This window comes from Pseudonaja textilis, chromosome 3 (assembly GCF_049901715.1).
Source record: "Pseudonaja textilis isolate UNSWEBS1 chromosome 3, rPseTex1.2, whole genome shotgun sequence".
In the NCBI taxonomy this organism is placed as follows: domain Eukaryota; kingdom Metazoa; phylum Chordata; class Lepidosauria; order Squamata; family Elapidae; genus Pseudonaja; species Pseudonaja textilis.
In genome coordinates this window covers 48,740,538-48,758,058 of record NC_141992.1, presented here as the reverse complement: position 1 = coordinate 48,758,058, position 17,521 = coordinate 48,740,538, and the positions used below count along the sequence as shown (strand labels likewise).

Here is a 17,521-nt window from a genome sequence, read left to right as displayed (position 1 = left end):
TTATGACTGGCCTCCCCAGAGCTACTTGACCTGTTTTGGGAGTTTTGACAGCCAGGCACACATACACACACACTCCCTTCTAACTCTGCTGGAGCAGCTCATTGGACTAGAATCAGCAAAGCATCTCTGATTAGATTCTAGTAGTGAATAAAATCTAATCAGAGATGCTTTGCCAATTCTTGTTGATTTGTTTTATTTGTATTTCTGTATTTTATGTTGCTGAACTGCATTGATATGTGTAGTCCCTTCTTGTGCACAGCCCAGAAGCTTTTGTGATTCTTTGCAGCAAAAGTTACCGACCTCTGGCTTTGCTCTACTTTTCAAACGCACCACCACTACCGTGTTCTAGGTGCTGGCCCCGCAGGTCCACCCCATTGAGCCTGTTGCACCAGAGGGATCTGCCCAAGCAAGTCCGAGCGGAACGGTGCACCAAGTCAATGGGGTGAGCCTGAGAGAGGGAAAGAGAGAGAAGAGAGAGAGAGAGAGAGAAAAAGAGAGAGAGAAGGAAGAAAAGAAAGAGAAAAGGTAAAGAAAGAAAAAGGGACAGACAAAAAAGGGGGGGATGGAAGGAAGGGACAGAAAGAAAAAGAAATAAAGAAGGAGGGAGGGAGAAGAAAGATAATGAGTTATGTATTCTAGTCCAGGGGTCGCCAACCTTTTGGACCTCAGGGACCACCAAACTCATAATTTTAGATCCCAGGGACCACTAACTGGTTCTGTGGGCATGGCCTAATTTGTGGGTGTGGCTTGGTCATGTAACTGGCTGGGCATGGCTTTTATGTAAATATTATAAATATTTGTATAAATACTGAATTTTTTTATAAAAAAAGAGCAACTTTTACCCAAAATCAGGCAAAGCAGGCAGGCAGATTGAGTTGCTCACAGAATCACAGATTCATTCAGAAATCTATCTGGCATTGGCTAGCTCAGTCTGTCACATAAAATTTGCCTGCAAGCAAACTCACAGAATTAACTCACAACACACCATGTATGTAAATATTGAATTTTTTTTATAAAAAAAGCAATTTTTACCCAAAATCAGGCAAAGCAGACAGATTGAGTTGCTCAAAGAATCTGTTCAGTGGTCCATCTATCTGCCATCGGCTAGCTCAGTCTCTCAAATTTGCTTGCCGTGAGTCCGCACTGAATTTGTTTGCAAGCAAACCTTCAGTCCTAAAGGTGGTTTGGCAGAGCCGAAGATCTAAACTTTCTAAAGGCTAGCTAGAAAGCAAGAAATCCAACCATTTCCTGCTTCCTAGCTAATCTAAATCTCCCGGCACAGCAGAATAGATGATGGTCGGAAAAAGGAAAAATAGCAATTTTAGCAGGCAAGTTTGCCAGGTAAGGACTGAGTGGGTGGGGAGCGTTCCTGTGGGCCATGTGGGCGGCACAGCCTTGTGTTTCTGTGCAGCTTGGATTAACTGCTTTGGGGAGATGCTCTGAAGGTGAGATTTCTCTGCGGCCCACCAAAATTTTCTCACGGCCCACCGGTCAGCAACTGCTGTTCTAGTCCAATCACCTATTCCAGCAGGGTTAGAAGGGAGTGTGTGTGTATGTGTGTGTTCTCCTTGTAATTTACCAGTACATTTTGGTTTTGCGTTCTTCAAACTTGGCACTGTAATACATTGGGAAAAAGTAGTTTTTAAGGGTGGAGATCTGGTCCAATGGATCCTGTTTAAAGCCTCAACAAAATGTGAGAGCTTCCTGATAGTCTTGACCATGTTTCATCCACAAAACCTTTAAAAGAAGCCAAAGATGTTTCAGTGTGCTGCCAAAGATGTTTCAATGTGGGAAAGGGCCTCAGTCTAAACTAGGCCTCATTTCAATCTGTTGCATCAGGTCGTCTCTCTCTCTCTCTCTCTCTCTCTCTCTCTCTCTCCCTCCCTCCCTCCCTCCCTCCCACCCACCCACCCAGACTGGCTTTGCTCTACTTGCTCAATGTGCCTGCGGGGCCGGTGCCTCGAACATGGAGGAAGGGAGAGGGGGAAAGAGAGGCAAGCAGGCAGGCGGGTAGGTAGGCATTCTTTTGGATGGATGGATGGATAGATAGGTTGGTTGGTAGGTAGACAGAAAGACAGGCAGGTAGATAGGTAGGCAGGAAGGCAGACAGACAGACCTTTTGGATGGATGTATGAATGGATAGATAGACAGACAGACAGAATGCGATAGCGGCAGCACTTTGAAAAAGCAGAGCAAAGCATGCCGCCACCACTGCGTTCGAGGCGCCGGCTCCTCAGGCTCACCCCATTGAGCCCCTTGCACCACTCCAGTGCAACAGTCAATGGGGTGAGCCTGCGGGGCTGGTGCCTCAAACGCGGCAGCAGCAGTACGTTGGGAAAGTATCTAGGGTTTGTTTTTTGCTTGGAGAAAGGCTAATGGTATTAAATCATTGGCTTCTACATACTACTATTTTTTTTGTATCTGTAATCTTTAACTGAAACCATGCATTATAGGGCAAAATATCAGTCCTCAAGTTGACTAATCTGCAAAATGCTGAGATCCATTTCTCCTGCGGCAATGAAATTTGGGGAAGTTGTGGCTTCTTCAATACTGCTGATTCAGCATTGCCACAATCAGTCACCGTTATGTGATCCTCAACAAGTCCATGGGAGTGCACCATCCTCCACCCAGCCTGGTGGGAGGGGAGGGAAAAGGAAAGGAAAGGAAAGGAAAGGAAAGGAAAGGAAAGGAAAGGAAAGGAAAGGAAAGGAAAGGAAAGGAAGAATGATGGGAGAGAAGGAGAAAAAGGAAGGAAGAGGGAGGGAAGATAAAAGGAATAGGAAGGAAGGCAGAAAAGGAAGAAGAAAGGAGATAGGAATAGAAAGGAGGATAAGAGGAGGGAGAGAGGAACAAGAAGGAGGGAGGAAAGGAAAGGAAACAGGAAAGAAGAAAGGGAGGAAGAAAAAATGAATGAGAGAGGAAAGGATAGAAGGAGGGAGAAAAAGAAGGAAAGGGCAGGAGCAGAAGGAAAGGAATAGGAAATGAGAGGGTGAAAGTAATGAAAGTAAGGAAGATTGTCATGGTTCATTGCCAGCTTCCCATAAAGAAACTCAGTGGGGAAGCCAGCAGCAAGCCAGAAGTCACACCTACTCTCACTAGTAAGGAAATATCTATGAAATGATGATCTAATGGGTCACGGGTTGTCTAGTTTACAGCTGTAAGTAGAATGTTATAGGAAATAAAACACTGGTAGCTACAGTATATAATACTTGAACATTGTCCACTGTATGATAAAATTAGTATAAGGAAAATGTGTAGACTGTACTACTAAACATATGTCATGGTGTTACATCTTTAAAACTCGTACTTTAATCACTATAGACTGTATTCTGAACCTCTTATCAGAAATTAATGTGTCTGCATATCAAATTTCTAAATTGGCTATATTGGTTGGATTCTTTTATTTCTTTTATTGTAGCTTCCAGGTACATAGCAAAATGTCCTGAGAGGATGTGGAAGCATTAACTACATTTATTTCTCTCTCACTCATTGTAATACTCTTTCTTTGTAGCAAGAACCCAGTGAGGCACCAATACCCAAGAGACCACGTGGTAGACCAAAGGGGAGCAAAAACAAGGCCACTTCAAAGGGAAGGGTAGGTATTTTGGCTGCTGGATAATGAATTGGAAATCATACTCAATCACATGTACTCTTCCCTGTTGTTTTTATGCACGTGTACCAATTGACAGTGATTGTTAAGACTGATCTGGAGAATTACTTCAATATAAATAGGTATCCATGGAAGAATGAATCACCCATAGGAAATGTCAGTGGCATTCGCCAAGCATTAAATGTATTGGAACAAACGCTTTAATGCCTTTACTAAGACTAACTAGCAATATAGATAGCCTCAACTTACCACCATAATCGAGCCCAAAATTTCTGTTGCTAAGCAAAACAGATGTTAATTAAGATTTGCCCCATTTTACAACTTTTTTTTTACCACAGTTGTTAAGTGGATCATTGCATTTTCAAAAGGCAACCGGATTTTCCTTGAAGACATTGCTGACAATAAGAACTGAAAAAGCTTGGATGAGAAGCAACACGTCTTCAAAGAAAAAACAGTTGCCTTTTGAAAAAACACCCTTGGGACAACCATGATTTGGATGACTGAGAACCTTAGAGATGAATCGATGCAGTTCTTAAGTTAACAATGAGGTTAAGTGAATAGAATAGAATAGAATAGCATAGCATAGCATAGCATAGCATAGCATAGCATAGAATAGAATAGAATAGAATAGAATAGAATAGAATAGAATAGAATAGAATAGAATAGAATAGAATAGAATAGAATAGAATTCTTTATTGGCCAAGTGTGATTGGACACATATGGAATTTGTCTTGGTGCAAATGCTCTCAATGTACATAAAAGAATCTGGCTTCCCCATTGACTTCGCTCATCAGAAGGTTGTAAAAGGTGATCACGTGGGCCTGGGACACTGCAGCCACCATAAATACATGCTAGTTGCCAAGCATCTTAATTTTGATCACGTAACCAAAGGGATGCTGTTGTAAGTGAGAAAAATAGTCATAAGTCACTTTTTTCAGTGCTATAACTTCAAACAGGTCAAGGAATATCTGCTTTAAAGAACTGTAATAGTATGCGGGCTGCAGTCAGATCAACAGTTGGTTAAGAGACAGTTTAGTCTCACAATAAAAATGTGGGTGTAGCAAACTTCTCAAAAGTGATAACTCCTTAGTTTTTGGACTGCGAAGGCAATTGGGGGGCGGGCTGTGTGTGTACTTCCGACTAGCAAGATTGAAGTCAGCCTTGCAAAGTAATCCAGACAGGAATAAAAGAATTGGAAGAGACCTTGGAAGTTCAAGCTGGAAACCCTACAACATTTCAGACAAATGATTATCCAATTTCTTCTTTAAATCCTCCAGTGTTGAAGTACATCCAAAAATACTTGCTCTGCCATTTTTAAGTTACATCAGTAGAATCTTGCAAGTATGAGAATACATTCTCCCCTGTCACCTTTACAAACCAAAAACTTAGGGAGAATGGATTCTGAGAATTTTGCTATACTCAAATATAGTTTGTTCTGTACTTTCTTCTGCTGCCTAAAATGCCTTTATCCAACTGCAGCTTTTTCCTGTCTCCCAAGGTCATTCCTACATACCAGTTTAAGAGATGAGTTGTGATTCTAGAAAAGTTAAGCACTTTCTTATATTTTTTTTCCTAAAATGGACTATTGTATCTTCCATTTTGTTTTGTTTTTCTTTTAAATATAACATTTTCCAATTCTTTTATCTGTTTGTGCATATCAGTTTGATATTTTTGAAGGTTCTAGAATAAAACTGGATAGCACAAGAAGGCTATAAGGATTCTAGGTCTGGTTTTTCATCTAATAATAAAATAGGACCTAAAGTGCCATGGGATCTTATCCCCTAATATTTGGAATTTTTTTGAAAGGTAGAATTTGTAAATATGGGTGGGAAGGAGCACACTTCTATTGATACTGATTTGTGCCTTGTATATGTTTACCTCTTATTAATTTTGTGTAGTATCTTGTGAAATACTCAGATGACAAAGAGACACCATTTTCTGAAATAGCATCTGCTTTATACCTATATGAATACATATGTTAGGAAACAACAGTATTGAGAATCTCCAAATTTCCTCACCATTCCTGTTAACTGTTAACTGAGAATGAGACAACAGCATGAGAAGTCGAGGAAAAAAAAAGCAGTTGTCTCAATTGCTACATCAATACTGGTAATACTTGCTTAACAATAGTTGGGGCCAGAATTTGGTTGTTGAGCAAAACGATTATTAAGCAAGATGACCACATGACTCTTTTGAACAACATTTGCACTCCTGGTTGTGGCCATCAAGCAATCTCCTGAGTCATTGAGCAGACAGGGAAAAAGTGTTGCCTGCTGAAGTTTGAACCATTACAGAACAAGTGATTATTAAATGAGGATTGCTTGAATAACCATCAAAGATGCAGTACTAGACCTAGAGAGAGACTAGTCCACCCTCGTCCATGGAAGTTTACTGAATGACTTGTCATGCATTCTCAGTCCATCATACCTCACAGGATTGTTATTGTGGAGAAAAATAAGCATGTGTGTTCCTTTGAACTTCTGGAGGAAAAGCAAAATATAAATCTAAAAAATAACTGAAAGGCTGTCACTGTAAAAAAAAAGAGATAATAGAAAAAGTGATTTTTAGGTTGCAGGGAAGCAGATTTAATGCTGATATCACAGAAACATTTCTTAAGGGTACGAATTAAAGCAGAGCATGCCATAGTAGTGGATTCCTGTATTGAGCAAGAGCTGCACTAAATAACACATTTTATGATTGTATGATATTGAAAAACTATTTTTTTTTAAAAAAAAAAAGCTGCTTGTAAATTTGCATGTTTATTTATTTTGGAGCTTATGGGGAAAGAACAAATAATGGCATTCTATTGACATCCAAATCTAGAATTTTGAGTGAAAGATACTTGAATTAGCTAGACAGCTGGTGAAATTTGCTTGTGTGTGTGTGTGTGTGCGCGCGCACGTGCACATCTGTTTCCAAGCAGCTGGAGTTTATAAATCTGTAAAGAATAGAAAGGGATATGTCCCACTCACTCACACAGAAGGAAGATTATAGTTTCCTGAATTGGGTAGCTTCTCTCCCATCCCTCTGAATATGGAGGCCTTGACCTCCTAGCTTCCTCTTTTATCTAGCTGCCAATCCTTAATGGCACATTTACTGTGCCAGTCACATGGTGGTTAGGAATTAAGGCTTGATGTATCTATCAGGTGCTACATGGCTGAAACTGAGTAAAGGTTGGGAATAAAGGAAGGAAATCAGAGGTGGTATTCAGCAGGTTCTGACCAGTTCTGGAGAACTGGTAACAGAAATTTTGAGTAGTTCAGAGAACCAGCAAATACCACCTCTGACTGGAGATTTTACAGTATCTTTCCCCTTCCATGCCCACAAAGCCACGCCCACAGAACCGGTAGTAAAAAAAAAAATTGAATCCCACCACTGAAGGAAATGAATAAATGATCCCAGAACTGATGACTTGGCAGCTGTTTACATATGCAGTATGTAATCAGAAATACTAGGCCCGAGCCATAAAGGCCATGGTCTTTCTTCATCTGCTCTCTCTCCAAATCTTTCAACTAGATACCAAAAAGATTCTTCGTTGTTCCAGATGCTTTGGAGCAACAGATGCTTGATTCTGATTTGGCAGCCAAGCTGCTAGGGTTATTTCAGTGGACATCTCAGCTTAGCCCAAGCCTCTTGCCATCTGTTCAAATTATAAAATGTAGCAAGAAGAGAACATGAACCAAGTTCTGGAGACATTTGCTTCTGTTTGTTATGCATCTGCCTCCCTGCAGGTATTGTGTTTTATTTTTCAAGAGTAAGAGCAAGACCTTGTTAAAAAGGTGCTTCAAGTTTCTACCAATGTACAAATTACAAATGTTCTGTTCCTGGTTCTGAAGTGGCTTATTCTGTGATTTGGAGAAAACATTAGATATACCTACGTACAACAACAGTACTCGGCATCATTTGGGAATATTTTTTAGCCTTTGTTAATGGGCAACTACCTCCTAGCAGTCAGCTCTTAACAGTGTTGCTGTTACCATACAGAGCAAGTATGTTCCTGGGCCTTTTGAATCCAAAATAGCCATTACAGATGTTAAGGCAGATTTATATTAAGCGTGCTCTGCAGTAAGTACAGGTTATTATGATGATCAAGCTTTTGCTCTTAGCCTGACAGTTTCTCCTACAGCTGCCTCTGTAGGGTTAAATGGGATTGCAACAAGGTGCCTTGGAAATAACGGATCTACTTCCCAAAGCACTTTTCTACTCCAATGTCCAAGTGACCCTGCTAGTTCCTCATCTGATGTTTAGAACTATTTCAGACAAGACGTTTGGCATATGGAATAATCTGACACTTGAATAACCTTCTTCCTTGAACTATACAACCAGAGTTTGCCTTACTGCAATTAAAGCAGAAAAATGGGACTGGACTATATACAGAGTAAGAATGTTTTGGGAGGCTGTAGCCAAAAGCAAAGACCTGGCAAAGTATTATCTATCTAAACCGCCAGTCAGATGATGGTAGGAGGGCACATATTGGTCCTCTTCTTAACCCCTGCATAGCATATAAGATGCTAGGGAAGAATTTTAGTAGGAAAGAGATTTGTAGAATGTTTCATGAACACAGTGTGTATTTGTGTTTGATTTCAAACCTCTCTTGAAAATATACGACTCATATCCTGCATACTCTGAGTCATGGTACTAGAACCCAGATGGCTCCTGTTGAAAGGGGCAATGATGGTGAAGAATAACAAGGGAGGGACTACTGGCTTTGATGCCAAAAGACAAGACCAAGGCCAACTGAAAAAGATTTTTGCCAACCCAAGTATTCGAGTGTTATGAATCACATCCTCAGATTATATGGTTAATTTAGAATTTTTGAAATCATCTTGGGTATTTGTGGCATCTCCCACATTTCAGGTTTTGTTTATTTAGCTTAGCAGCTGTAAAAATTAAATTATGTGTGTTCAGATGAAGAAAAAACATTTCACATCATAGATACCTTGAGCAACACTGTTCTGTTTCACTTTCATTATTTGTTTAATGGCTAGTTGCCATTCTTTGTGTTAATGGCTAGTTGTTTCTAATATAATTAAGAGCAGGAAATTTTTAAGTATTGTTTTCCAGTTTATTAGTAGCATTAGAGTGCCTTTTCACAAGTAACTTTGATTTCATACATTGAATATATTTCTTGTAATGTCCATCAAGATAATCAAGGATAACATACAGGAATGCTAATATTTTCATAATATCTATTAAATCATTCTTTGGTCACAATAAATTACAGTTTACTATCTGATACTATAGAACATGTTTGATGCTGAATTAGACAGCAGTTCCTGAGGTTTGCTACTGTAATTTCCAGAACATCTTACTTTTTTATAAGGGGAAAAAACCCAAAATTGAATGCCTGAACCTCAAGCAGAAATACAGATTACACCCTACTTTGGTCTATTATAGCCTTCCCCAACTAGGTATCTTCCAGATACATATTATTTTATTTATTTAAAATCTTATATTGCTTAATAGCCAAAGCTCTAGTATTTATACAGTATAGTACCATATATAAGATGGTCACCCAGTTCCGGTCACCCAGTTCCATAACTTTGTCCTGCTACTCTCACACCCAGATTGTGATAATGGGGTTCATCTTACACATCTGGAAGATGCTAAGTTAAGACAGTCTATTTTAAAATAAATGGTTTCCTTTAAAATGTATTATTTTAAAAGAAACGTTGCCTGCTACTGCATTGATTTTCAGGGATCCCTTCTGAATAAAAGTGCTCCAATATCACAACAACCTTTTCATTAATGAAGGAATACAAACCAATCTTAAAAGAAATCTGGGTTTCTTGTAGATGGCAATAGCTTGTAATTTTGGTCTTCATTTAAAGATATCTTTATGCCTTCCTTCTCCAGAAAGCTGCTGTAACAACACCTGGAAGGAAGCCTCGAGGTCGACCGAAAAAATCAGTAAGTTGATTTTGAAAAGAGGTATCTATATAAAGAAGAAGAAAAAAAAGGAGGGGGGTGTTATTTTATTTATCCTCTTGAATCTCAATCTCTTGGCAACCAGTGGGCTACACTGGATGCGGGAAATTATTAGAGAGTGAATGTAGTCAAGTTTGTCATATTCAGGTTTGTGTGTTGTTTATAGCTGTTGCTCACAAATCTGGAATTTTGCAAATAGAATTTCCTGACCCACTCTTTTTATAAACTACGCCTTAGCTCTTCCACTAGTAAAATGTAATATAACGATAGACTCTTTTTTCACCATTACTAGGCAGAAAAGCTTTTTGGCCTACTCTGGAGGGCTTGACATGGTGATAGAAATGGTGCATGTAGGAATAGGGACCAGGGCTGAAGAACAAATGGGTGGTATCATTCCCTAACACCAGATTTTATCTCAGAATGTGAATTGACTGTGCTTTTGATTCTTCTGTAATAGCCACTTTAGAAAAACGTTCAACAGGAGACAAGTTTACCATGTCAGGTGAAAAATGCTATGATGTAAAGATAGATAGGACTAAGACATTTTGTTGGGTTTATTCTAATTTTTGAATCTTTCTGTAACTATCCATTATGGATCTGATGAGTTTTTGATACTGCCTTCCAGAAATGATTGATGCAGCATAAGGGAACTTAATGCTTCTTTCGCTCAATTTCAAGCATATGTTGCCTATGAAAGCTAAATCTGATTGCTTAGGTTTTCTAAGGCTTATTTTGTTTTTAATCCTATCTTTTCAACATTTTATACATGTTATGTTTCAGTTTATAATTATTTCTTCTTGCCCTGAAGTGAGTAATAGGAAGTGGCTTGTTCTGTTAATTAGCACAGATTTGGTGTTGCCACTATGGCATTCTTGCAGAGTGAGTTTCAGTCAGTTTCATCTGGCCTTGATTACTTAAAGCAATTGTTCTTTTTAATAATCCCTGAAGAGATTTTGGTCTACATTCAAGAATTTACAAAAAAAAAAGGTTTTCCAATTGATCCTAATAAAATTACGTGCCCTTTCTTTAGTGTTACTTTTATACGCCACAAGGCAAGATAGTCTGATTTTGCTATAATTGCTGATTATTATTTTTTTCTGATAATGTTTGTTTCTTTATACCCTCTTCATCAAATAGAACCATATATTCCCTCTTAACATTTATCTCTATACAACTTATAATAAAAGTTACAACAGCACAAAAGGCTAGGTATTCTTTGAAGAAATATTTGCAAATCCCTTTAAATCAATGACTTACCTAGCTTGGGATTTACCTTACAGGTGGCTATTTTAAATTTCCTATAGGGCCCCAGATAAAATTTTACTTTGAAATTCAGACTTTGTGTTAAATTAAAGTCTGGAACCCATATATATTTTGTACCAGATTAATTACCAAATTAGTTCGTCAAATACCACACATTTGTGCTCAGAAATAATCGTAAATCAACCATTTCTGGAAGAATGGACATTTTTGATATTCTGATAGTATATCGGGGTTGGGGTGGGGTTTCACAAAATGGCTGTCAAGGGAGAGGTTTCCCAATCACAAAAGAACACTTCATTGCATATGGCCTGTCACAAAAGAGTCATTTATCACAAGATAAACTGAGGCAAAAAAATTTATCACATTTTTAAGCCCATAGGATGTGGTCTGTCAATTTGTTATTATGTTATTTCTAGGCAGGGTTTGTGTTTCCAGGAACAGTAGATTCCCATCACTCTGGTTTCTCTTCAGTTCAGATACAATATTCATATTTTTCTATTTTATTTTTGGGAATGTCTGGATAATATATTCATAGAAATAAACATAATACTGGAAAGCTGATAAATCTGCTTTATAGGATGCTTGCCATATATTTTGATGGGGATTTCCCTCCTCAATTTTAACCACCTGAAGGATAGAGAAATCCACAGGCACATTCAAAATAACATTGCCAATACTAGCCTTCCATTATTAAGATCTCTGTAGTAAATTTATCTGGGACCTCATGGATGAGGTGAGTTGTAGAGAAAAGATAGGCAGATATCAGTATTACTGGATCATGCCCAGAAATGCTGGATGTTGGCATTGCATTTGTAGCACAGCTATGAAGACAATAGATTCCCTTTAAAATAAGCTAAACTATATCTGCAGAAGATTCCAGGCTAGGTAGAGCCCTTGAAAGGAACATTTATTGAAGGAGCTGGGAACATAACAAACATTTTTGTTACTATCCCGTTTAGTCTCACAAACAAATTGAAAATATTCAAAACAGGTTGTGCCATTAATTAAGAATGTGGAGCGTGCTGCTGACTCCATATTGGTCTGAATATCAGAAGTGGCTGATAGCTTTGCAATGCACATCTGTCGCCAGCTGTCAAAATATAAGGAGCAGTCCTTGCCAGAAACAGCCAATTGCAAGCTTTCTTAATAAGCAGACAGGCAGCTTCCAAAATGGGGAATCAGATTTGCAATGATCACTTAAAAACAATTCTTTTAAATCATGACATAGACACTTACAACAAAGATTGTAATAAATTGCATATTTGGTCCTTAATTTCTTAAAACTTGGATGTTTGGCAATAAGAAACCTTCTGTTATCTGCAGCAATTACTATTGCTAAAATGTCACACTTTCTACATTATGCTTGCCTTTCTGCTAACATTGATACTGAACCAGAATATACAAGTTCAAATATACAAATTATGCTACTATTTTTGAAGCCCCTTCCTGAGAAGTAGGGTATGTGGGAAAGGACAATAATAAAGTATTCTTTGAAGATCACTCCAGCAGGACAATTCATGAAAATTAAAATAGTAAACCAAAAAATACGGTCATTTCCTCTAACACTGACATTGGGTTACTTCCAAGAACTGTTAACTAATTTAAGATTTAATCTGCTCTGCCTCTATTAGTAATATCACCTGGATGTATTAAATTCCTCTGAAATAATATATCCATTTAAATTGCAAACTTTCAAATGTTTCATGATCCATTCCACTCATCATCTTTTGAGCTTGTTAAATCTTTTTTCAACTTGAGTGGAACTGAAGCCTTCACTGTGTGTCTTCTTTTAGCAAAGGGAAAGGTTAAGTAGAGTTGATTATTTCCTTCCTTTGCTAAATGATCTCTCCTGCCTTACAACTTGCTGAACAGACTTGGCAGGCACATTCCACAGTGGTTTAAATGTGTGTTTTTATGAATGAAGCACAAGGAAGTCAAGGTTGCTGACTCACACATGCACTCAAGCATGACTCATCTCATTCCAATAGCATTTGTTTTAGTTTTAAAAGAACAGGCCGGAGAGACCTCCAGGAAGAAACTCATATACAAACAGTTGTTTATTTAGGCCTAGACGAATGTGGATGTTAGGAATTTACTTGCTGGATAGGATAAACTTTTAAGGAGACCGCAGAGGGAGTTTAAACATTGGACCTATTTTTGGTTTTGTTTTAATGCTCTGTCCCTCTTGTGGCAACTTGAATATGTGACAACTCAAAAGTCCAAGATGAATTCTGTGTTTGAACCAGTTCACTTTGGAAGTATTTGAGGGAAACATTATTTTATGCCAACCTCCTGTTAGGTTTGCTTCATTAGTTCCATTGTGTGTTATGCTGGTTGGGTCTTTCTTGAATAACTTTTGCCCAGTTCTAGGCCCTGCACTTAGGCAGAGACGCAAAAAAGCTGGAGTAGCTTCAGAAAAGAGCGATCAGAATAAAAGGGTTTGAAAACAAGTTCTGTGAGGAAAGGCATACAGGTAATCGTCAACTTATCACCACAATTGAGCACAAAATTGACATTGTCAAGCAAGACAATTGTTAAGTAAGTTTTGCCCCATTTTACCACCTTTCTTGCCAGAGTTGTTAAATGAATCTGCAGTTGTTAAGTTAGTAACACAATTATTACATGGATCTGGTTTCTCTGTTGTTTTTGTTTGTCAAAAGGTTGCAAAAAGTGATTACATGACCCTGGGATACTGTAACTGTCATAAATCTATGCCAGTTGTCAAGCGTATGAATTTTGACCACATGATCACAGGGCTGCTGCAACAGTAGTGTGAAAAACAGTCATAAGCAATGTTTCAGTGTTGTCGTAACTTTGAACAGTCACTAAATGAATGGTTGTAAGTTGAGGACTACCATACTTCAAATATATCAAACACCTACTTCAGATATCATAGTAAGATCCAACAGCCACAGCAGAGGGCCCAAAGAGCTGCACGTGGCTCTGGAGCCAGTGGGTTGAAATTAAATGAAAGGATATTCACTCTGAACATTAGGAGGAATTTCCAAAGGGAATAAATTATATGTAGTTGAACTGTTTGTCTAAAACAGGTGTTGGCAACTTGTGGCTCCAGAGCCACATGCAGCTCTTTGGGCCCTCTGCTGCGGCTGTCGGATGATCCCATCACTGGCTGGCCTCGCCCTGCCCTCCCAGTCACGCTTCGCCTAAGAAGGCAAGGGCGACGGCGGCAAATGGAGACTTGCTCCATATTCCAGAGTGGGAGCAAAGCGCTCCTGTACTTGCCTCTTCTTCCAGCCCTTGTAGGTGCTGTGCACAGCCCCGAGAGGTGCATGACTTGCTTTCAGCTCGGCCTGGCTGTGGCTGACGCCGCTGCTCTCGCTGACTCCATAGCCTGCTCGCTGCTCTTGCAGAGTCTTGCTCAGCACACTTCAATTTAGTGTGCTTCACAATGGGGGAGACGGCGTCCCCTCCTCTTCCTGGAGCCCATTACGATGCAGAGCTGCAGCCTGGCCGGGCCAGTGTTTCCCCAAACGTCTGAGATGCACGCAGCACCAGCAAGGGCTGGAAGAAGAGGCAAGTACAGAGACGGTTTGCTCCTGCTCTGAAATATAGAGCGGTTCTCCATATGCCGCCGTTGCCGTTACCTTCTCAGACAAGGAGTGACGGGGAGGGGAGGGTATGGGGCAGGGCCAGCTAATGGTGGGTTCAGTTGACAAGCCATAGCAGGTGGATGAAAAAGCTTCATTTATCTGGGAACCTGAAATGACTCTTGATTTAAATCATATGGTAAAAAGCACCCAAAGAAGAAGAAAGAACAATATCAGGGGGAAAAAAACAATCCTTGCCTGTTTTTGGAAAGAGAGAGAGAGAGAGAGGTAGAGAAAGAAAAGGAGAGGTGAGAGAGGGAGGGGGAGGGGGAAGAGAGAGAGAGAGAGAGAAGGAAGGAAGAAAAGAAAGAGAAAAGGAGAGGTGAGAGAGGGAGGAAAGGAGAGAGGGAGGGAGGGGGAGAGAGAGAGAGAAGAAAAGGAAAGGAGGAGAGAGAGAGAGAGAGAGAGAGAGAGAGAGAAAACAAGATACCTGTTTCCCAGAGAAAACACTCAAAGAACCATTTGGACCCATTTCCTCCTGGGTGGCATAACCAACTCAACATCACTCACTCCCACCCAGTCACATGACACCCCCCCAGCCACACCTTTTTGTTGTTGTTGCTCCCGGTATTTTCAAGGTTGCAGATCCCTAGTCTAGAACAGTGATGGACTCCCCCTTGCTGGAGGGCTTCAAATGCAGACTGGGTGGTCATTTACTGAGGATAGTTTAGGGAAATCTGGCGTTGAAGAAAGGGTTGAACTTAAATGATCTTTAACATGACTTCAGATGCCTATATTCTATGAAATTGATGGTTCCAGTGTATGATCCCAATCAGCTAAAAAATAAATGGTGTTCTGGAGTACAGTTAGTCCTTGACTTAACAGCTGGTCATTTAATGATCATTCAAAGTTACAACAAACTCTTAAAAAGCTCTTTATTATTCATCCTCAAAATTACAGCTGTCATTACGTGCATGCCCCCCAGCATTTTGGATACATAGCAGTTTGCTCACATTTCCAATCAGTTGCAATGTCCCATGGTCAGGTGACCACATATGCAATATTGTTTTGCCAGTTTGAGGCAAAAAACACCCATTTGGAAGAATGGATTTGTTTAATGACCACATGATTCATTTAACAATGTGGTTCACTAAATAATTTTATGGCCACAGTGGCCAATGGCCAATCATTTTATGACTACTCCTTTAAGACTGAAGTTGAAAATTGGTCATAAAATTGCTTCCAGTCATGTGATGCCTTGACTTACAACTACAATGACTTACAACTGAAATTCCAGGTTCCATTGTGATCATAAATCAAGGATTATCTATAATAGGAATAGACTTCAAAAGCAAACACTCTAGAACTTGGATGTTTCTCATTTTGTAAGTGCTTTGGTGATGACATAATACAACAAATGAATACTAACAAAGGAACATGATTTTGCTTGGACATACTGGTCTGCATTATAACCGGAAGAAGTTTTTCTTTTGATTGCCACCTTCTTCCCTCTATAAGGAAGGAGGATCATTAGCCCCTCTGCAGCAATGAGGAATGGCGTTCCTCACTCCTACTGCAATATGAGGATTAGTCTTAAAACAAGAACAATATAGCAGCAGATCTTCCCAATGCTATTTTTTTCCTGTGTAGGAGAAAGATGAAGAAGAGGTCAACATCTCCCAAGAATCTTCGGAAGAGGAACAATGAGAATAAGCCAACCGATTCTACCTCACAGCTCAGTTTTCCTGTTTCTTGTCAAGTTCTGGGACTGAGGAAAGAGCGAAGAATCCTCACCCTTTTCCTGACCTGATCTCTCCAATGTTCTCACAGTTAAAACAGCAACACTAGGGCACAGTGTAAACAGATCAACCATCATATTTGATGTGTAATGTTTAATGGGAGAACTTTATATTTTGTTTTCCCCTCTCAATTGGTAGTTTAGCCTACCAATTCATGTAGTTCTGTATTATATCTGTTTTTTGATCTATTTCTCCAGAACACTCCTTATCGAGAAAGGGGTTTATAAATCTTTATAGTGACCACTTATTCATGTTGAAAAGAGTGGACAGCTTAGTCCTTCCTTATCAATCCTAATTTCCACTTCAGAGAGACCATAATACTCTCCAAAAGGATAACTTGGCACTGGCAGAAAGTTTGCCGAGGAGGAAGATTTGAGAGCATTGGGATGATTTTATTTTTTGGGGGGGAAATGAGTATAATGGGATAAAGGCCACAACATTAAAAGGATGGATACATTATTTTTTCCTACTGTAAGGTATTTGCAAGAATAATTGAGAGGAAGTTATCCTTTTCATCCAATTTCCAGTAGTTCAAGAATAATTTAGTGCTTTGCAATGTGTCTGTGTATTCTTTTGACAACATACTGCCCTGCCCCAATCAGCTGCCTTAAGTCCAGAGCAGTTACAATTACATAGGCTGAGGTGTTTGGGGTGAATCTAACCTAAATTCTCATCTTTTCCCCAGTAACCAGAGATCCTTTCTTCTCCCCTCCCCCCTATTTTTCCATCTCCATCTGCCCCAGCTGCCAGTACACAAATGGAGCGTACAACTGAATTTTTTTCACTTGGTGCTCAGTCATTCTGCACAGAAATATATTGAACAAGTCTTTGCCATGACCAAGGAAAGCAGTATGGCAAAATTCTCTCCCTTCGTGGTCTCTTTCGGTTTTTGTGATTTTTCGCCTTTGGAAATAGCAGTTAGCAGTTGACAGTTGTCTTTCCAATATATATATTGTCTGTCAAGGTTTTCTTTCTTCATTCACAACTACCTCTGGATACGTTTTGAGTTTCATCCTCTTAAAACATTGCTGCTGTTTGTTGCTGCTGTACTGATTACAAAGTTTTATTTCAACAGGTTCTGTCTGGTTTTTCTCTGGAACTGACATTTTACACTATAGATAATTTCATTTCAGTTGACTTTTAAAACTGTTGTGCTATTAAAAAAAGGGATAAAAGCTCTTATTTGTCAGACTGATGAATGATTGGGGAGAGGGAGTTTCTGTGAAAGTGGGCACTATTTTAAGAGTCAGCTATAATTACTAGGCTCTTACTGTGGAAACCCCAAATCACGAATAACTTCTGAAAGTATAAATATTTCTTTATACTGCTTTTTTCAAAACATCTATTGGGCATTTTTCTATCGGGCATTTTTT

At 39.3% G+C, this 17,521-nt stretch overlaps 1 protein-coding gene across 1 annotated transcript in view; it reads left to right on the top strand.

The window, feature by feature from the left end:
* Window positions 1-17,327, top strand: part of HMGA1 (high mobility group AT-hook 1) — a 36,832-nt gene extending 19,505 nt beyond the window's left edge. Inside the window, exons 3-5 of the mRNA XM_026719996.2 lie at window positions 3,512-3,595; window positions 9,467-9,520; window positions 16,000-17,327. Coding sequence (XP_026575781.1) covers window positions 3,512-3,595; window positions 9,467-9,520; window positions 16,000-16,056 — 195 coding nt within the window. The 3' untranslated portion in view covers window positions 16,057-17,327. The remainder of the gene's footprint in view (window positions 1-3,511; window positions 3,596-9,466; window positions 9,521-15,999) is intronic.
* Window positions 17,328-17,521: the final 194 nt, after the last annotated feature.